Source organism: Elephantulus edwardii, unplaced genomic scaffold (assembly GCF_000299155.1).
Source record: "Elephantulus edwardii isolate Elephantulus edwardi_28Jun2011 unplaced genomic scaffold, EleEdw1.0 scaffold00085, whole genome shotgun sequence".
Lineage (NCBI taxonomy): Eukaryota > Metazoa > Chordata > Mammalia > Macroscelidea > Macroscelididae > Elephantulus > Elephantulus edwardii.
In genome coordinates, this window is record NW_006399835.1 from 13,284,865 (window position 1) to 13,307,317 (window position 22,453).

The window sequence follows — 22,453 nt, forward strand, 5'->3', positions numbered from 1 at the left end:
ATCCATCTAACATCAGCAACAATATCCCTAGTACCACGACCCCTTCTAAACCCAGCCTGGACTTCCGGCAGTTCTCTGCTGATGTGCTGTTTAAAATACGCCTAATCTTCAGTTATCAACTATTTCATTATTGCACATTTGGCATTTACTGCAGTGATAAAAAAATCTACTCTCTGATTATTTTGGACATTAGTAATTGGCCTCTGATAGTAACAAAGGTTAAGTTTCAAGGTGAGAGTAACTCTGGGATGGTTAAGGTGATGTGTCAATTTATACAGCCCATAATTTCCAGTGGTTTGGCAATTAATGGAATGATGGCCCTTCCCAATTATTCAGTGACCAAATTTGGTAATTACATAATGATGCAGCTTGGCAGTTATGTAATGATGTAGTCATCCTCCCTTTCCACTTCGTAGTCTGTCATGGTCATTATCCATTTTCCTACAATGCTGAGTTTTGTATAATAACCTGGCCTTTCAAACTTAAATATGTCAAAAAGCATGAGTCAGTGTATACTATAAAAATGTCTCTCTGGATCTCTGGTGGCCTAGTGACAAGAAGCTGCACTATAATCCCAGAGGTATGCAGTTTGAATCCACCAGATGCTCTGCTGGAGAGGAAGGGACAATCTCTTCCTGTACCAGTAAGATCAGATTTGATGGTACACACACACACAAAATAATAAAATAAACTTTAAAAATTTTAAACAGTCTCTCAAAATAAAAATTAGTTATATAGCCCTCTCAGTTATTTTATTGTTGTAGTTTTATTTCCAATACCCATCTCATACCTTTGGTCTCAGCGCTGGCAGCAGAAATCCCCAGCACCTTCCCAAATGCTCTGCAGCCGACTCATCACCGTATGCATTTCTTCATATTGATGGAGCGGACTTGGAGAGCACTTTTATGTTGTTTGTCAGTTAGTGTTTTGCTTTACTTTTCAGTTCTCTATATAACCATGCCACATGAATTAAGTTAAAACCTAAATGAAAGCAGGGGAAAGTCATTAACTTTGTGAACTGTTTTCTCAAAGTCTCTCTCTCTCTCTCTCTCTCTCTCTCTCTCTCAATTAGCTCTTCAAGTGCATGGAAACATGCCTTAAGTTATGTTGACCTCCATGACTTTTTTCCCTCAAGTACAAAAAGTATTATCAAGGAAGCCTCCTCTATGTATAGGTACAGAAATTCTATAATGAGCTCAAAATAGGGAACTCTGGTACCTAGTAGATTTGGAACTATACTGCCAACCCAAAGGCACATAGTTCAAATCCACCAGCTGCTCCATGGAATAAAGATGGGCAGTCTCCTCCAAAGCAATTTACAGCCTCTTAAACCCACTGGAAAGTCAGTTATGAGTAAGTTCTGACTTAATGGACATAACAGTAACAAAGTTGAGAATAGTGAGGTATTGAGAAATATAGGTCATTATTTGATTAACTATTATTTGCTGCTATGAAGATTTTAACAGAAAACCATATATTAAGTGTTCCTAGCCTTTTGCTCAAGTACATTATAAAGCCTTGTAGAGCAGAAAACATGCCTTTTACTCAGACACACTCCTCATAAGGTTATTTTTTAACACTGACTTTCCAACAATGTTTATCTGGCTAACCTGGTAAAATAACAGGCATTTTAATTATTTGTCAGCGTGTTCCATCTTCACTGGTTCCAGGTCTTCACTTGCAGAAATGTTCAATGAGAAACTATTGAAAGTTTTTTGCAGCCTTCCTCCATTGCTCATCATCCTCACCTGCATCTTCCAATGTAGAATATCAAATACATGTCTAGAGTTTCAGTCTAGACAGTGCACTTTTCTAAGAGTGTCTTTATTCCACTGTTAGCTTTACATGCAGCTAACTCAATTAGAATACGAAAGCAAGTATCTGTTGGGTTTTCACTTTTCAGAATATGAAGTTATATCCAGAGAAAATGGAACGTTCAATGGGAAGAACAAGTCTATTCAAATTACAAATCAAACCTTCTCCACGGTAGAAAACTTGAAGCCAAACACAAGGTAAGCCACCATGCTATTCCATGTGAATGCTGAGGGTGCAAAAGGCAAAGCTATCATCAAGGAGTGAAATTAAGTCACCTTCTCTGTCTTTAGGAAGGCTGTATTTGTGTTCATTTTTTGCTTTCTGAATGAACATTAAATATCTCTGAAATCATGTGTATTGGAGTTCAACAATATGCAAAGTCTTGGTATGAATGGAAGAGCTGTCAAAATAAGTTAGCAATATAGACCAAACAAGTTGCCCTCAAGCTGATTCTAGTTCATGGGAGTCCCATGTGTGTCGGAGTAGAGTTGTGTTTCATAAGGTTATCAATGACTGATTTTTCAGAATTCGATTTCCAGGTTTTTCTTTTGAGACACGGGTAGGTGGACTGAAACCTCCAACCTTTACCCTTTCAGTTGAGCAGTTAATTGTTTACACCTCTTGAGGACTGTAGGTAACAATATACCTGGGAGCACAATATGCAGAAAGTCATTTGTATTCATTTCCTACGGCTCCACTAAGTCGGTAGCTTTAAGCAAGTGAAATGTATTGGCTCACAGTTCTGGGGAGTAGAGTCTGCAGTGAGGAGTTGGTGGGCGCATGTTTGTTTTTCAGACTGTGATTGTTTTTCTCAGCTTCTGGTAGCACTGGACATTCCTTTTGCTTATCATTGCATAGTAGTCTCTCCTCTGTCTGTCCCTCCTGTGTTTTTTCTCTTTTATATGAACACTACTCCAATAAGGTTAGGATACACCCTACTGTCATGTAACTTCATGTTAGCTAGTAACATCTTCAAAGACCCTGTTGCCAAACAAGGTTACATGCACAGGTATAAGGATTGAGAGTTCAGCAAATCTCAGGAGAATCACAAATTAGTCCATAATGTCATGGATACTAAATGTGGATTTTAAATACCAAAGTTTGGAGGATGATAAGTACATTAAATCTAAAATACTCATCATTTTATCACCTCATTTTATTACTGAAAGAGCTTAGACATTTCTGGAAATGCAGAATGGAAAGGTCTGGAATCTGGAAATTTTTTTAAACTTCTTACCCCTTTATCAATTATCATCAATATATATCAATTTACTTGGATAAATACTAATTATGAGCCTATTTTGACTTAGGCAATGGGAAGGTTCTATCTTAATCTTTCAAAGAAAAAAACCCAAAAAACTCAACTCATTGCTATTGTGTTGGGACCAACTCATACTTGAATCTCCAGTGGGTTTTTGGAGGTTGTAAATTGCATGAGAGGAGATTGTCTTTCTTCTGTGGACCTGATGCCATTATGTTAGTAGTGCAATTATCTATGAACTACGCCTTCAAAGCATAGTTTAAAGGGAAACAGTGCTTCCACTTCGCTGCAAATGATTTCCTGTGTGTAAACTTGAATTCTGCACAGAATAAAAAAAAGAGATTCTTCCCCACAAAGTCAATTTTTGCTTATGGTTCTTTGTTTTGATCTGTACCATGGAAAATTGTGCAAGTGTTAAAGTTTTGTAAAGGATTTAAATAAGCCAAAATAAGCAAAAGCCCATTTCAGTAAAAGTCTATTTGATGATCTTAGTTCTCTTTACTTAGATAGATTCGTAGGGAGAAACATATTTTTACCATAAAATATTTTTAGAAAAGAACAAAAGAGGAAACTCCACTTAATTCATATGTTTTTTAAAAGGCAGATTTGGAGCAGGGCTTTAAACAGTTTTCCCCAGTTCAATCATGGCTAAGGAACAAACACAATTTTTAAATGTTTTACTAGTCTAGAACAATAACCAGAATAGGAAAAACAATTATGGGTAGAAACTGTAGAATAAGATGCTTGGAAGAGGTGTAGTGAGCCCTCTCAAGGGTGTAATGGTGTTGGATGTTTGGGTGAACATGGAAGCATGGGGGTTGGCCGCCATCTTTGACTGGGGCACCTTGTTTCTGACTACTCAAACTCCCACAGATAAGAGATTTGGTTGCTATGTAACATGTGATATATACTATTTCTGTTTTCTAAGAAAGAGAACGTTTCTATCAGGGCTTCAACTTGTAATTCTTTTTCTCAGTCAGTTATTATTCTGGTCCATTCACATTTTAAAAATCCAGGTCTATTCTGGTTTCACTTCCTTGACCATGACTGAGCCAGGAAGAAATAATTGGAAGGCCTGATTTAGACTTACAAAACTCGGTTAGTGTTTCCCTTCAGTTTCCTGGATTTTTATTGTTGTTCATTCCCCAGTATCCCTCTTAATAATATGTAGTAATATAGTCATGGGAGAGCATCCAATTTATAAATGTTCACTATGTTCCTTTTCTGAATCTCACTTCCCTCTACACTTTTCATAGTGTACCTATTTGCTCATGGCCAGAATGTCAAAAGCAGCTATTGCAGTGACATTTTAAATTGATTTGCTTATAAACGTTTTGTTTTTCCTTCTAACTAGCATTTGCTAAATGCCAGCTTTGTATCCAGTGGAGCGCTTGGCGCTATGGCTACAGACATGGATGAATTCAGTGTCTACCCTTGAGTGTAGCAGCAGGCAGTTAATAATGGATTATTCTAGACAAAGTGGTTAGAGCTCTGGTAGAAGTATGCAAACGGTGCTATCAGATCCCTTATTGGGCTTGCACCTTTACAAACTGGAGAAATTAGAAGACACTTCCTGGAGGAAGTGACATTTGGGTAGAAGCTGGAAAAATGAGTAGAAAGGAGTTTAGCTAGGGGATTATGGTTGTGAAAGGGGGTATCTGGAGAGGAGTACGTGTGCACAGAGGGTAAAATGGCATGACTGTACATCATGAACAAAATTCTGTTTTTACAAATAATGAAAAGTGAGAGGTTGGAGAACAAGGAGTACAAGTCAGGCTACAGGTGGGCTCATTGGCCAAAAAAACCTGGGCAGAAGATTGCAAGGTCCTGATTGGTGGAATCTGGTGTATGTCTTACTTGGATTTTCATTTTAGTTGGAACAACTAATTTTGATATGAGAGCTACTTAGAGTAGCAGCTGCTGAATCTATAATATACGTAAGAATAAAGAACTTTTTCTCGCCAAGAAATGTTTCAGCAAAGGTACAATTTTGGTATCTGAACTATGTGGGTCAATTAGGTGGTTAAGAAAAAGACAGGGTTGGCTTGAGCTGTATTTAATTCTGCAATTACATGACCAGTCGGAGGGTCATGTCCAGTTTCTATTTGTGGAAATTATGAGGCTGGCACAGGTCAGAGTCTTGTTTCTGCTGTACATTGACTGGTCCTAAGGAGTGAAATCACTGGCACCTAATAACAAAGAGTGAGATGTGTGCTGTTTTTGGAGTTTATCTCTTATTAGAAGAAAACCAGGGGCTCTCTTTATCTGTCCTCATGGTGCCTGCTTTGTTTTTTCTTCCTCATATTAATTAGTGGTCCTTCTTAAAAAAGAACTCCTACAACCTACCTTTGCCTTGAGCCCAGCAAAGACTAAAGGACACTAAAATGTCATTGTTGTTGTTGTTGTTGTTGTTGTGTAGTGTCAAATTGGAACCAACCCACAGCCGACCCTCCAGCAGGTTTTCAGAGGCAGTTTAATCACATAGCAGGAGATTGCCTATCTTTTTTTCACAGAACAGCTGGAGGATTTGAACTGCATGCCTTCAGGGTTGCAGCACAACTCCTTACCACTAAGTCACCAAACTTCCCTTAAATAGTAATACAAAAGTAAGTTTAGAAATTCTCGAAAAGAAAAAAAAAAAAGATTCCGTACCGACTTTTACCTCATGGCACTACTTTGAGGGCATTCATGTCTATAAGTGGCTCATCTTGAGTGGTTCCACAGTTAACACCCTTGGTACCAGCAATCAGGAAATAAGGAGACACATTGCACTGTGAAAATCTGTATTAGGGACCTCTCCAAAGTATTGAGGAGTAATGATGTCAGTTTGAGGACTAAATTGTGTCTGATTCAGGCCATAGTCTCCTTCCAATCACTTGCTATGCATCTGAGAGCTGGACGACGAATAAAAATGACAGAAGCATTGGCGCCTTTGAGCTGTGGTGTTGGAGAAGAGCACTGAACATCCCATGGTCAGTCAAAAAAACAAACAAATACATCTTGGAGAGGGTGCATCAGAGTGCTCTTTGGAGGAGAGAATGATGAAGCTTCGCCTCACATACTTTGGACATGTTGCTAGGAGGGGCTATTCCTTGGAGAGAGGAGAAGAAGACCCTCAACCAGATGGATTGGCATGGTGACTACTGCACATGGTAACTGTCCACAATACAACTTTCCATAGACTTCACCACCAGAGCTCCCTAAAAGAACAATGTCGGTGGGGTTGTTGTCAAGTACCATTGAATTGGAACCCTCCACCATAGCTGACCCTCAAGCAGGTTTTCAGAGGCAGTAAATTATTTGGGAGGAGATTGCCCATCTTTATCCTATGGAGCAACTGGTAGATTCAAATCATATGCCTTTGTGTTGAGCTCCCTAAATAGAGGGTTGCCTGGAGCTATTGTGGCATAGGGGTGATGTTTAGGAAAAAGTTCTTGGATCCCTTACGTCACCTATGACTCCTAATGACTCCATAAACAAAAGAATGTTCCCTGTCCTGCACCAGTTTCAAAATCTCCATCAAGCTCAAGCTAATTATTGGAGTCACTGTGTCAATCCATCTCCTTGAGGGTGTCTTTCTCTCCCTCTCTCTCTCCCTCCTCTCTCTCCTTTCTTTCGCCTGCCTTTCACCTTTCCCAGCATGATGCCTTTTTCCAAGGTCTACCCTGACAACACGACTACTGTATTGGAGATGAAGTTTCCTCTTCCTTGTCTCTAAGGAGCACCCTGGTTGCACTTTCTCTGAGACAGCATTGTTTGGGCAGCCATTTGTGAGGCAGCAGACTGCTTTCTTTAGTTCGATAAAGCAGGCCAGCTGTTATTAGCAGAAGCAAAGCTGTAGTACAGCCCTACCTCTTACTGTAGAGGGGTGCCCTCTCACCTCTAATAGTAGGAATGTGAAAAATGTGTAGTTGTGTTCATGCCTATCCATCCCCTCCCCAATCCTTAATTTCTACTTTTTTCTTCCCCCTGGTGGCCTAGTCGTATGAAATTCTGCTGCAATCCCCAAGGCATGTGGCTTGAGTCCACCAGCTGCTGTTGAGGAGAAGGAGGAGCAGTCTCCTCTGTTGAGGTTTATTGCCTCTGAAAACCAGAGGGTCAGCTATTGGTCAGTTCCAACTCAACAGCATACAACAAAACTGCTCTATTTGCACTCTAATTGTTGCCACAGTTTTTAAAGTAAAACATTTAGGAAAAAAAAATATAACCACCTCACATAAATTTGTAACTTTGGCAAAGAAGTTCCCCTTCTTCTACTGGCCTCATTTCAAAAATTCTTGGAACTTATAACAGCTAGGAACAATCAACAGTGCCCGTGAGTGGAGACACAAAAACCAGCAGATGACACTGTCAGAGGCAGGTGACCAAGGTGGCTGTTGGTTAAATTTTTATGCAAAGTTTCAGCAGAAACTTACTCTTTTTAGCAAAAATATTCAAAGTCATAACAATAATATTTTTCTGTATACCAGCTTATATGTATGAATATACTACAATGCTAAAATTCTATGTTAATTGACTTTTTGAAATTTTAATACCATGTGGTCAGAGTTGTCACTGTTACTCAGTTACAAGGACACTTCAGCGCATATGTATTTTAATCTGCATGCACTGTTGTTTTAGGTGCTGTATTGGTGTTTTCAGAGTCACTATCTTGCCAATTTTTCTATTGATTTAGCTATAATATCATGTTTTATTGGCATGTACCACTGAGAACAGACTCACAGCAGACCTTCCAGTGGTTATTTAGAAGATATAAATCACATGGGAAGAGATTGCCCCACTTTCTCCTGCAGAGCAGCTGGTGGATTTGAACCACCTGCCTTTGGATTGACAATTCTACTCCTTATTGCTAGGTCACCAGAGCTCCCAACTAAATTACTAGTAGTATTTGTGAACCTGTATAAAAAAACTTTTCTTGAAAATGAAACAGTAATTTAAAAAACAAAACAAAACAAAAAACAACCAAAAACCCAACAACATAAAAAACAAAACCTACTGCCATCAAGTCAATTCTAACCCAAAGCAACTTTGCAGGACAGAAAACTACAGATTGAATCTCCAAGTCTGTTAATGTTTGCCTGCTTCATCTTTCTCTCACATAGCAGTTAGTGGGTTTGAACCACTGACCTTTTGGCTAGCAACTCAATGTTTAAACTACTGAGCCACCAGGTCTCCTTAGTTAAAGAAAAAGTCAAAGAAGTTTCTACTCAGTTACTAATAATGTTCTAACTAATTATGTCATTCAATGTAGAAACATTTTATCAAATTATTTTGGGGATTGTATTAATATAATCTAAGATCACATATTAATCTATGATTAAAATTGTCAATAAATGCTAGTAATAGTCTGACATACTTTGGGCATGCTACAAGGAGAGTCCTTGGAGAGGGACATCATGCTTGGAAGGGTGGAGGGCAGAGAAAGAGAGGAAGACAATTGTTGAGATGGATTGATTCAGTGACTGGGGAAATGAGGGTAGGTGTGGTGGAGACAGTGAAGTTGGCACTTTACATTAGAGCAGGTTTCAGGGCTCTTGTACATAGGGTCGCTATGAGTCACAAGTGGCTTAGCAGCACATAATATCAACAACTAATGCTAGTAAATTCAGTGTAGTCTGGTGTGGGAGAAGGTCCATGGAGGTGGGGAGGGTGCAGGTATTGTGACATCATGAGTTGCAGCACTGACACCAATCCTAGAGATGCCACTGAGACAAACCCCTGCATTCTCTCCTTGCTTCTACTCCCCCAGCCCCATCCTGATTCCTTACTAGAATCTGTGCACTTTCTCAAGACTGCACAGAAAAAGGAACCAAACTAATAAAATGTAAATGATTGAGGAGATCTGTACATCATGACTTATGTTATTTGCTATCAAGTCCACTATGATTCAGTGATCCTATGAACTAAGGCTCTGAGCCTAGCCCAATTTTGAGCCAACCTCACCATCTCTGACACACCTCAACCCACTCCCACAGTCACTCTGTCAATCCATCTCATCCAGGGTCTGTCTTTCTTGTGCTGACTTCTACCCTTCCAAGGGACTGGCCCCTTTTGACACCATGCCCAAGTGTGACAGTTTTATTATCCTTTCCTCTAAGGAGCACCCTGGATTCACTTTCTCCAAGACAGAATGTTTGTTCTCTTGGAAGTCCATACAATATTCAGTACTTTTCTTCAGCACCACCACACAAAGGAATTGATCCTTCTGTCATCCTTGGTCATTTTTCAGCTCTTAGGTGCATAGAGCAATTGAGATGACTGTGAATTGGATCAGGTGCACCTTAATCTTTAGACTGACATGATTATTCTTTAGTACTCTGGAGATGTCCTTGAAAGCAGATTTTCCCAATGCAACTCACCTTTTGATTTCCTGATTGCAGGTGTCAAAGGTGTTGATTGTGGATCAGTACAACATGAAATTGTTAACTTCTACATTTTCTCCATCTATCATGATGCTGCATTTGGTGAAGATTTTATTGTCTTCATTTTGAGATGCAATCCATATTGAAGGCTGCATTCCTTGATCTTCTGTAACAAGTGCTTCAAGTCCTCCTCAGTTTTAGCCAGAAAGGTTTTGTAATCTGCATAATACAGGTTGTTGATGAGTATTTTTCCAATCTTGATGCCACATTCTTCTTAATTAAATGCATTCTCAAATTATTTGTTCAGCAGATAGATTGAAAAGTAAGGAGCAAGAATACATCCCTGATGCATTCCTTTGTTGATTTTGAATCACGGAGTGCTCTCTTGCTCTGTTCAGACAATAACTTCCTGGTTTGGTTTCCCACGAGCACAATCAAGTGTTCTGGGATTCCCATTCTTCTCAAGTTTAGCCACAGTTGGTTGTGGTCCACACAATCCAATGCCTCTGCACAGCTGATAAAACACAAATAGACATCCACTGCTTTCAGTCAAGATCCATATGACATTCAGCAATGATATCCCTAGTATCATGGCCTCTTCTATATCCAGCTTATATTTCTCACAATGCTCTGACAGCGTACTGTTCTAGTAGTTTTTGGATAATCTTCAGCAAGATTTTGCTTGCATGTGATATTAATAATATTGTTCTATGATATCTACATTTTGTTGGCTCACCTTTTTTTGGGGATGAGAATAAATATGAATCTCTTTCAGTCAGTTGGGCAGGTCACTGTCTTTCAGATTTCTTGGTACAACACGGTGAACATATCCAGTGCTGCATCTGTTTCTTAAAATATATCAGTTGATATTCCATCAATTCCGGAAGCCTTATTTTTTTGCCAATTCCTTCAAAGTAGTTTGAAACTTTATTACCATTAGTTCTTATTCATATGCTGCTACTTATAATGATTCTGTATCATCCAGTTCTTTTTGTTACAGTGACTCTAGGTATTCCATTTGTCTTCTTTTGATACTTCCTGGATTATTCAAGATTTATTCCCATAGCATCTAAGTATTGAAATTTGAAGCTTAATTTCCCCCCCCTTCAATTCCTTCTGCTTGTGAACTATAGAGTGTTTTTTTTTTCACTTTTTAAATTTTCAATTCCAGGTCTTTGCACATTTTGCTATAATGTTTTGTCTTTATGAGCTTCCCTTTGAAATCTTCTGTTGTACTCTCTAATTTTATCATTTCTTCTCTTTATTTTGACTTCTCAATGTACTAGTACAATATTTAGAGTCTCTTTCACTTCTGTCTTTGTGTTTTCTTTCTCCTTTCTCTTAGTAAATGACCTTTTTCTTTCTCCAAGGATGACATCCTTGATATCATCTCACAGCTCATCTAGTCTTCATTCATTAATGTTCAATGCTTCAAACTTGTTCTTGAAATGGTTTTTTAATTCAGGTAGGATAGACTCAAGATTTTATTTTTGTTCTAGTGAATTTTATTTTCTTTAGCTTCAATTTGAACTTGCAGATGAATAGTTAATATAGTCTGTTCCACAGTCAGCATGTGGCCTGGATTCTACAGCTCATATTGAACTTCTCCAGTGATTCTTTCCACAGATGTAATCAATCTGATTTTTATGTAGTCCATGTGTTTTGGTTATATATATTTAATTACTTGCAATGAATAAATTATTGATTGTACAAAATTACACCATTTAATCTTCAGCCTCGTTCTTTCACCAAGTCCATATTTACTACTGGTCCTTCTTTCTGGTGTTCAGTTTTTGCATTTCAGTCACCAATTATTATTCATGAATCTTGGTTGCATGTTAGATCTATTTCAGACTGCAGAAGTCAGTATAAATCTTCCATTTCCTCCTCTTAAGCACATATCTTTTAATGATAGTAATATTAACAGTTCTCCCTTGTATGTGTATGGATAATATCCTGTTAGTCACAATGACTCCATCACTTCAGGATGGATCTAGAAATGGTCTTTTAGTCTATAAATGCAACCCCACTTTTCTTCATTCCCAGCACAGTAGATCATATGATTTTCAGTTTCAAAGTGGCCAATGCCAGTCCAGCTCAGCTTGCTCAGTACATCAATCTTTATGCGTCCATTTCTTTTTTTACAATATCAAATGATTTTGCAGTCATGCTTTGTGCATTCCATGTTCCGATTAGCAGTGGATGCATTGTAGTAATAAGCTGAAGAAAATGTATGGTTAGTGGTGAGGGAGACATTTTGGGGAACATAGACTGTAATACAGAAGTTGCCCTCCACATCTACCATGGTGAAGCACTATCACTACCGTTGTGTCACTAAAGGTCATTTCTCTAGGCATTAGAGAGGTTGGGAAATAAGAGAGTAATCTTTCCTGACCCATATTTATAAAAGTATACCAGTCATTTCTGTATCACACCAGTCCTTCATCTTTTTGGACAGTGCATGACTCTGCTTGGCATAACAAAAGATTGAGAAGGGGCTCTGTTTCGTAAGGACAGTTGCTTTGTTTCTAAACGCCACTATGATTCTTTTCACTTCTCTGTACAGAAACCAGTAACTAGCCACCAGCAATTTGATTCTGACTTCTGGTAGCCAGCCCCCTACATGTCAGAATTGAGCAGTGCTTTAAAGGTAGACTTCCCATGAGTAGATCATCAGATCTTTTGTTCAGGGCACCAGAGACTGGGCTTGAACCTTCAACCTTCTGGTTAGCAGCCAGGTGCATTTGCACCATTGAACAGAGGAATAGAGTATGTGTCTTTATTCCATTTTGCACTACTACTTAAAAGGACAGCTGAAAGTGGGCACTAGATCATCTTTAAATTCACTCTCCAACCTAAGATGATATAATTCTAAGGCCTCTCTCTAGCCATGCGCAGTCATTGGAAGTAGAACAACTGAAAACAGAACCAAAACCTTGGTCAATCCTTCAATACACAGGATTGTTCAGGTAAACTAGTGATCTTTGACTCTCTCTCGGGCTGCACTTTGTCTCTAGATAGATGGTTTTCAGCACACGTTTAGATAATCCACTGATGGGCTCAGTACCTCCTGAGGAGCTGTTTGGACAGCACATCTGGACACAATCACCTTGCACTCAAAAAACCCCATTAATCCCACTCCTATCTCCCAGTGAGCCCACATCTCTCCTCGCTTGATAGAAAAGCTGAAGAATTCATTATGTATGCCAGACATACATGTGGCCTAGCAATTTCCTATGGAAAATATACTCTGTCTGGGTAATTAAGATAAATCAAATTCACTTAATCTGCTCAAGTACTTTTATTGTCCTCTGTGGTTTGGGAGGACTTTAGAGAACATTTCTTTCTTAAAGACTAAAGCCCACCAATGTCCTGTAGCTGGCAGCAGAGACAGTTTGGGATTGTTGTTTAGGTGGTTTGATTTAATAAAATTATTGGCTCGGAAGGTTAGCTGGAACATGGGCAGCAACTTCTTAGGAACTGTAAATCTGGCTGAGGGAAGGAGGCATGTGGAACAGCTATTAGGCCCTTTTCACAGGCCTATTGTGAAATCCTGGTCTCTGCAGACTTTGTGTTAACTTCTCAACATCTCTCCTCCTGGGCTTTGTAGAAAGAAGTAAAAGAGGCTGCCAGAGCATCAGACATTTTATATCATTTTATGATGGCTGTGGGCAGAAGGAGAGCAATTCCTTCCTTGCTAAAGGAGGAAGAAATTGAGATGATTCCTCAGTTCAGCAACTTTTCATCAGGCAAAAAGGAAAGCTCTTTAACAGCATGGACCGTCACTAGTCTATAAAGAGGAAAATTCTTCCTCTCACATCACTATATACTTTTTATTACTTTTTACTTTAGATTGCCTTGGAATCAAGGGAGACCGTAGAGGAAAGATATGGTAACAGTATAGCCTGGTTCCAGCATTTCTGGACACAGCTAATGTCTCCAAAGACATAATGGGCAGATTTATGATCCCTCACACCTCAGAGTCCCTGCTTCTCTCTATCTGTCTCTTCTATTCCTGATTTAGGCCTATTCTTGCTATGTGCTTGAGAGCTAGATAATGAATAAGGATGGCAAGAAAAATCAATGTTTTTCAGTTGTGATGCTGGATAAAAGTACTGAATGAAAAGTACGTCGATTGCCAAAGAACAAACAAATATGTCGTGGGAAAGGTGCTGTCAGGTGCTCCTTAGATGCAAAAATGGCAAAGCTTCATCTCACATTTTGGGGGCATGTTGTTAAAAGGGACTATTCCTGGTCAAGGGACATCATAGTAGGAAATGTGGAAGACCAGTGAAAGAGAGAAAACAACAAGATACATTGACATAGTAACTGTAGCAACGGACTCAAGTATATCAGAGATGATGAAAATGGCACAAGCTTAGGACAGAGTTCAGATTCATTGTTCATAGTGTCATTGTGAGTCTCACTGCACTTGATTGTACCTGAGAACAGCAACATCCTCTCAGGGTTCCCTCAGATCAGCCCTTAGGTTCCTTATCTATACCCATAGGCCTTCACAATGTCCTTATATGTGACAGGTACAGTAATGCCACTTGGTGTGTACCATCAAGTCAGAAAAGACCCACAGCTGACCCTCTGGTGGGTTTGCAGAGGCAGTTAATCACGTGGGAGGAGATTGCCCATCTTTCTCCCGCAGGGCAGCTGGTGGCCTGGAAACTCATGCCTTCAGGATTGCAGCACAGTTTCTTGCCATTAGGCCATGAGAGCTCCCTAATGCCACTGTTGTTGTTAAGTGTTATTGAGTCGTAGATGACTCATTGTGACTCTGAACAAAAGACCTCAACACTTGCATAACTTTCATCATTTCTCCAAGTTCATAGGGTTTCCGGAGGCAAGCTATTTCAGAAGTGGATTCCACTCCTGTTTCCAAGCTTGTTTAATCAGGGAGCTCCACCAAACACTGTCCACCATGGGTGACCATTCTCACATTTGACACATCAGTGTCACAGTGTTTACCATCACTGTAACCACGAGTTACCTCTGTACAGCCAATGGACAGACCTAGAGTTCCCTATTTTAGTGAAGAGGGAGTATATAATTAAATTACTTTCAAATTACCTTAGAAAGAAATTCCACTTTCCTTAGGAGATTACAAATAGAAGTATTATTTAATCCAGCAATCTCATGGCTAAATATTTTACTTAAAGAAATAAGAGCTACAACATGAACTCATAATGCACATCCACATTCACTTCACCATTATATACAATAGCAAGGAGATGCAAACAACCCATGCGTCCATCCAAGGGAAAATGGATAAACAAACAATAGTATATTTTCACTGTGAAGTACTATGCAACACAGTTGTTGTTGATTGCCTTCGAGTCGAGTATGACTCATAGTGACTCTATGAACAAAAGGCCTTTCTATAGCTATTGGCATTTATAAAAGTCATGGAGTTTCCAGGGGCATGTTGTTTAGGAGGTGGATGCCACCCCTGCTTGCAAACTAGAAAACAAATACCTGGAAACACCACATAACCTGAATTAATCTAGAAGACACCATGCTGAGTTAAAGAAGTAAATTACAAAAGAATATTATTTAAGATCTCTATTATAGAATGCTAGAGAAAGTTTTGGTGGTATTATTATTATTATTAATTTTAATAGACATTTACAGAGGTTTTGGATTTCCATTCATTCATTGTCGCACTTTTCTCCCTGCCCACCCCTCCCTACCAGCTTGCTTCCCCCTCCGAAGAAAAAAAGAAAAAAAATTCCTTCATTAGTATATAATTCCCACATCCCTTCCCCCCACCCCCCACCCCGAGTACACTTCTCTATGCAACCTTAATTCTGGATTCCTGTGCTAACCATAATACTCAATCATATATCATGCAGATTCATTCTTGGATGGTTCCCAAGAATGGAAATAGAGGAAAATGGAACTAAAAGTTAACATATAAGAGATACTTAATAAGATGTGTGTAGGAAAAGGCAATATACAATAAGTGGATGGTCAGACATTAGAATATTTTAATCTTATAAAACAAAATGTGTATGAATGATTGAATGAAAAGCCAATATGCTTTGTAAACTCTCACTCAAATCACACATCGAAAAAGTAATTCATCAAAGACTGTAATTTCAGGGAACATTTCTATCATTTGTTACTAGAGAAGTTTCTTTGATTGTGTAGAGCACCAAAAAAGTAATTCATCAGACAATGAAAGCTCAGCTTAATGGGCACAAATAGATGCTGTTATCACCTCTCCCAGCCTCAGGATCAATCCTAAAAGGAATTGTCTCTGATAAAGAAGTCTCCTTCAAAACTACCAACTCCAATTTTTCCCCCCTAAGACTCTGGTTTTTCATTTCTATATGAATTGAGGAGTCTTGAGGACGGACATGTAAGCTCAGGGCTCTTATGACTTTCTTTTTGTCCCAAGTGGATGTCAGCAGATGGGACTTGCCAGATGAATTGGGGGTCTCTGGCTCATGGTCCACCAGCATTTGGGTGTGCCAGAATTTTAAAATGCTGAAATGTTTGGCTTCACCTGCAGGCTGAGAGCTAGATGCATTCTTCTAGGTGGTATAGCCCTGGTCTGTCTACTTGCCGTACAGAGGTACCTTGTGGTTGCTGTGAAGCTGAACACTGTGACACTAATGTGTCAAATGTGCTAATAGTTACCCATGGTGGACAGTGTTTGGTGGAGCTCCCCAATTACAACAACTCCTGGAAGCAGGAGTGGCATCCACTTCTAAAATAGCCTGCCTCTGGAAACCCTATGAACCTGGAGAAAGGATGAGAGTCATACAAGTGTTCAGGTCTTTTGTTAATAGGGTCTCTATGAGTTGGCTATGACTCCATGGCACTTAACAACGATGACAACAACAACATGAATTGATATATTTTTTTAAATATGTGTGCTGGTTTTAACAATTTGTCTCAAGCTGGACTTTCTTCTTCTCCTAGATTGAAAACACACACTCCATAAACATGGAAGTAAGATACTGAAAGCCTAGAGAAAGTCTAATTTCAGAGAGTGGCTCTCTCAGCTATACTATCAAACAATGAAGAAAAGAGCATTCCAGTATAGTTGACTCAGGAGTGTTATAACTGGCTAAAAGACAATCAAGGGTTTCAAAGGCAAGACTCTAAAAGCAGGGGCAGGTGAATAACACATCAATTAGGATAACATACAAGGGGATAACTGTATTCACTTTATTTCAGGACAGTCAGTCACAGGACAAGGGCAGGTTTTTCTGTTAACGTGTCATTAAAATGGCTTTCTCAATTGTCTGTTTCTGGGAGTCCACTGTGAAGACATATCAATAATAGAATATATCAAGGCCTTGTGGCTATAAGCTATTATATGTTGCATCCATTTAGTTATAGGAGAAACATTCTCTGGAAATAGATTGTGATATCCTGCCCCAACCAGACCTCAGAGAAAAGGCAGGTCCCTTTCAGGGTATATGGTTAGGCCAGCATCTAGAGGAATTGATGATAATTGGCTTTAAAATTCAACAGGGATTCTAGTCTCATGTCCAAACATGAAAATGGAGTTAAGGCTTCATTTTCAGACTATTCTACTTAAACATACCAAGGGTCCCTGACTTTAGACCTTTAAACTTCATTATCCCACTCCTGTAAAGTAGTATTTTGGAGTTTTAGAAATTCTTCAGTTTTATATGTTATTATGTGCTGTCAAGTCTACTTCAACTCATTGTGTCTCATATACAAGAGCTCTGAATCTTGGTCTATTCTGAGACAATTTCATTTTCTCTGGCACATCTACCTCCATTATCCTTGTCACTGAGCCACTCTATCTCATCCTGGGTCTTTCTCTCTTATGCTCTCCTTCCAAACATGATATCCTTCTCTGAGGAGCAAAATGTTTTTACCCTCTCTAGGACAGACCTGTTTGTTCTCTTACCAGTCCAAGGTATAGTCTATACTCTTCTCCAGCACCACAACTCAATGGTATTGTCTCTTCTCCTATCATCCCTAGTTATTGTCCAGCTCTCCGATGCATAGCAAGTAATTGGAAAGATCATGACCTGAATCAAGTGCACCTTAGTCTCTAGACTGACATCATTGCTCTTTAGTACTCTGGAGAGATTGCTGACAGCAGATTTTCCCCAATGCAATTTGTCTTTGATTTCCTGGCTGCTGGTACTAAGAATGTCAATTGTGGAGCCAAGCAAGGGGAAGCTGTTAACAATTTCCATTACTTCTCCATAATTCATGATGCTGCCAGTTGGCCCAGTGGCAAGAATCTTTGTCTTCTTGATACTGAGATCCAATCCATATTGAAGGCTGTAATCCTTGACCTTCTGCAGCAAATGCCTCAGGTACTCCTCAGTTTTGGCAAGCAATGTTGTATCAACTGCATAATGCAGGTTGTTGATGCGTCTTCCTCCAATCTTGATGCCACATTCTGCCTCCTAAAGCCCAGCCACAAGGATGACCTGCTTACAGATAGATTGAGAAGGTATGGAGGTAGGATGCATCCCAAGTGTACACTTTTCCTGATTTTGACCCATGCAATATTTCTTTGCTCTGTTGTGATGACTGCTTCCTTGTCCAAGTATAGGTTTCAGATAAGCATAACCAAGAGTTCTGAGATTCCCATTCTTCACACAGTTTGTTGTGTTTCACACAGTCGAATGCCTTTGTATAGTCAATAAAATACAGATAGACATTCCTCTTGTACTCTCTGCTTTAAGCTAAGATCCATCTAACATTGGCTATGATCTCCCTAGTTCCAAGGCCTCTTCTAAACCCAGCCAGCACATCTGGCAATTCTCTGTTGATGTGCTGTTCTAGTCATTTTTGGATAATTTTCAGCAGTATCTTGTTTGCATGTGATATTAATGATATTGTTCCATAATTTCCACATTCTGTTGGGCCACCTTTTTTTGGAATGGTAACAAATATGGATCTCTTCTTGCCAGTTGGCCTGGTGGTCATCCTCCAGATTTCTTTGCACAACGTGCTAAGCACATCCAGGGCAACATCTGTTTGAAATATGTCAATTGGTATGCTGTCAATTCCTGGGGGCCTCTTTTTGCCAAATTCCTTCAGAGCCACTTGAACTTCCTCCTTCATTACCAAAAGCTCTTGATCATATGTTGTTTCATGAAATTCTTCTGTGTCAACCAATTCTTTTTGGTATAGTGACTCTATGTATTTCTTCCATCTTCTTTTGATGCTTTCTGGGTCATTCAACATTTTGCCCACAGCATCCTTAAGTAATGCAGCTCACAGCTTAAATTTATTCTTCTGTTCCTTCAGCTTAAGAAATGCTGAATGAGTTTGTTCCTTTTTCTTTTTCAACTCCGGCTCTTATTATTGTGACAAGCAGAGAGATTTATTTGCTAAGTTTTCAATTTTACCAATAAACAATTTACTATGCCTTTAACCTCTAAAAAAATTGCTCAAACTTACTGCCATCAAGTCAGAATCATAGCTGACCATCTAGTGGGCTTTGGAGGCAATAAACTATACAAGAAAAGACTGTCCATCTTTCTCCTTTGAGCAGCTCATGGATTCAAACCACCAGGTAGGCACCACCTTTGGGTGTGTGCCAGGGATGGGTACTATCTCCATACCTTTTCAATCTATATGCAGAACAGATTATCTATCCGGAGGGTGGGCTCTATGAGGATAAATGTGGCATCCAGATTGGAGGTAGACTTATCAACAGTCTGCATCACAAAGATGACACAATCCTCCTTGCTAAAACAGAGGATGATCTGAAGCGTTTCTTGCAGAAGATCAAAGACTGCAGTAATCAATATGGATGTAGCTCAACATCAAGAAAACCAAGATTCTCACCACTGGGCCAATTGGCAATATCATGATAGATAGTGAAGAGATTGAGATTGTTAACAGCTTTAGTTTGCTTGGCTCCACAATCAACATACTTGGGACCGGCAGCCAGGAAATTAAAAGATGAATTGCATTGGGAAAGTCAGCCGTCAGAGACCTCTCCAAAGTACTGAAGAGCAAAGATCTCAGGCTGGACATAAAGGTGTGCTTTTTCCAGAACACAGTCTTTGCAATTACTTGCTATGCATCAGAAAGCTGGACAATGATTAGGGATGTTAGAAGGAGACTTGATGCCTTTGAGCTGTGGTGCTAGAGAAGAGTATTGAATATACCATGGACTGCTAAGAGAACAAACTTGTTGAAACAAGTTCGTCTTAGAGAAGGTAAGACCAGACTGTTCCTTGGAGGCAAGGAATCTGAAGCTTCGTCTGACATACTGTTGCAAGGCGGGACCAGTCCTTGGAGAGAGACGTCATGCTTGGGAGCGTGGAGGGACAGTGCAAGAGAGGAAGACCATTGTTGAGATGGATTGACTCAGTGACTGGGGTAATGGAGATGGGTGTGTCAGAGACAATAAGATTGGCACTGGCTAGAGTAGGGGTTAGGGTTGTTGTACTTTGGGTTGCTATGAGTCTCCAGCAACTCGACAGCACACGACAACAACAAGGCCTATGCTAAGTCACTAAGGGATCTCTGGTGGCCTAGTGGCAAGAAGCTGCAGTACAGTCCCAAAGGTGTGCAGTTTTAATCCACCAGTTGCTCAGCTGGAGAAGGATGAGCAATCTCCTCCCCTGCAATTAATAGCCTCTGAAAACCTGCCAGAGGATCAGCTATTGGTAAGATCCAACTTGAGGATATTCAACAACAAGGACTATGGTTGTCTACAATTTTGGCACTTGCAGTCAGGAAATAAAAGCCAAATTGCATTGGGAAAACCTTCTGCCAGGGAACTCTTCAAAGTACTGAAGTGTAACAATGTAAGTCTAGAGAATAAAGTGCACCTAATCCAGGCCATGGTCTTTGCAATTACTCGCTATGCATCAGAGAGCTGGACAGTGACTAAGGATGATAGAAGAAGAGTCAATGCCTTTGAGTTATGGTGCTGGAGAAGAGTACTGAACATATGTACTGTTAAGAGAACAAATGGGCTTGTCCTGGCGAGAATGAAATGAGGCTGCTTCTTGGAGGCAAGGATTTTGAAGCTCTGTCTCACATAGTTAGGATTGCAAGGAGGTACAAGTCCTTGGAGAAGGGCATCATGCTTGGAATGGCGGAGGGACGTTGAAGCAGAGGTATTGAACTCAGTGACTAGAGTAGTGGGGAGGCGTGTCAGAGACTGTGAGATTGGCTCAGGATAGAGAAGGGTTCAGAGCTATTGTACATGGCTATCGCTGTGAGTTATAGGAAACTCGATGGCAAATAATAACAACAACAAAAAGGACTACACTACAGGACTCTTACCACAAAAGTGAGTTTTGTGAACATTACCAGAGCTCTTCGTAGGGAGTCCTGTGGAAATGTTTGTCAAGCAATCAAATAAAATAGAGCCTTTAAGGAAAAAAAGATATAATTTTTGTTACTTGAAATGATAATGTGCAAGCTCCTTACTTTTATATATTATTATGATCTTCATAAGTGCCATTTTTATCCTCATTTCATTTATAAGGAAACTTCAAATAGCTAAGTAACTTACTTTAAATTCACACTTAAATACTGAATGCTGCTACCCAAGTTATATTTTGTTTTTCCATGAGAGTTTGAAAGTATTTTATTTTTAATGAATGTTGGAATTAACTATTAAATAGTTATGAAATACCTGTTTTTGTTGGACACATGGCCTAAGATTATGGAATGCCATTCAGCAAAGAGTATACTTACCTAGCTCGTCTTCTATGGGCCCAGAGGCTTGATACAATTGTTTGAGTAGAAAGTCTTATGAACAATTTTTAAATTAAATTTTTATCAGAAATGCATGTCTCAAAACTCAAAGTCACTGCCGTTGAGTTAATTCTAACTCATAGCAAACGTCCATTTGGTTTCCAAGGTTGCAAATCTTAACAGGAGAAGACTGCCTCTCTCTCTCCTAAGCTCCTGGTGGGTTTGAAATACCAGACAATCAAAATGTTTTCGGCTATGCCTCAGAAAGCCCATCATTCTGAATCTGGTGCTGTGTTGTTGCTATAGATCTTGCCATCAAATCCAATTCACAGCTAACCTTCCAGCATGCCTTTGAGTTGTGAGTGCTGGAAAACAGTATAGAGCATACCATGGACTGCTAGGAAAATATATCTGTCTTGAAGAGGATGTAACCAAGTTTCTCCTTGGAGGCAAGGATTTTGAAGCTCTGATTCACATACTTTGGCCATGTGGCCATAAGGGACCAATCCTTGGTAACGGGCATCATGCTAGGAAGGGTGGAGGGCCAGCACTGGAGAGGAAGATCCCAGATGAGATGGATTGTCATGGTAACTGCGGCAATAGTGTTAGGTGTCAAGAGTCACTGAGACTGGTTCAGGACAGGGCAGAGTTCAGCGCAGTTGCACATAGGGTCACTGTGAGTTGCCGGCAACTCAATGGCACATAACGACAAGCCACTACAGCTCCAAATTTCAAATAATACTACAAAATTTTCTAAGTTCTGTTTCCTGAGATAACAATTTTCTATCATTTTAGCTATTATTTGAACTGAATTGAATCCATATTTCTAGCCAATTGTTCAGAACATCAAACACTGAAGTTATCTTACTTTTTCCATATACTTGTTTGTGGTAACATCTCCCGTATTTCTCTTTCACCCTTCTCCTGTATTAAATGTCTTTAATTCTTACATCCCATATTTCTTCCTTTGTTTACGTCCTCATTTTGTGGCATCTGAGACATGCATCTTGAGCATAGGTTATTAAAAATAATGTGATCATCTAACTATATAAAAATATTCTTGTTCTATGATACTGAAATGATTGTTTAGCTGGATATAAGCTTTTAAGTTTAAAAGAATTTATTTGAATTTTGAAAGTATTGCTTCATGATTTTCTTACTTTTACTATTATGAAGGAGTCAAATGTCACTCTGATTCTAGATCCTTTGAACAGATCCTTGTTTTCTTCTCTGGAGCTTTTAAAATTCCCAGTACTGTAAAATCTTGTTTTAGTCCTTTCTATTCTGTTTTGTCTATTTAACTGGGCACACAGCAGGCCCTTTCAATTTTAAAAACCTC

General features: G+C 39.4%; 1 protein-coding gene across 1 annotated transcript in view; it reads left to right on the top strand.

Annotated features, from left to right (window-relative positions):
- Positions 1 to 22,453, top strand: part of ABI3BP (ABI family, member 3 (NESH) binding protein) — a 350,074-nt gene that overhangs the window by 317,763 nt on the left and 9,858 nt on the right. The window contains 1 exon segment of the mRNA XM_006890039.1: positions 1,904 to 2,012. Coding sequence (XP_006890101.1) covers positions 1,904 to 2,012 — 109 coding nt within the window.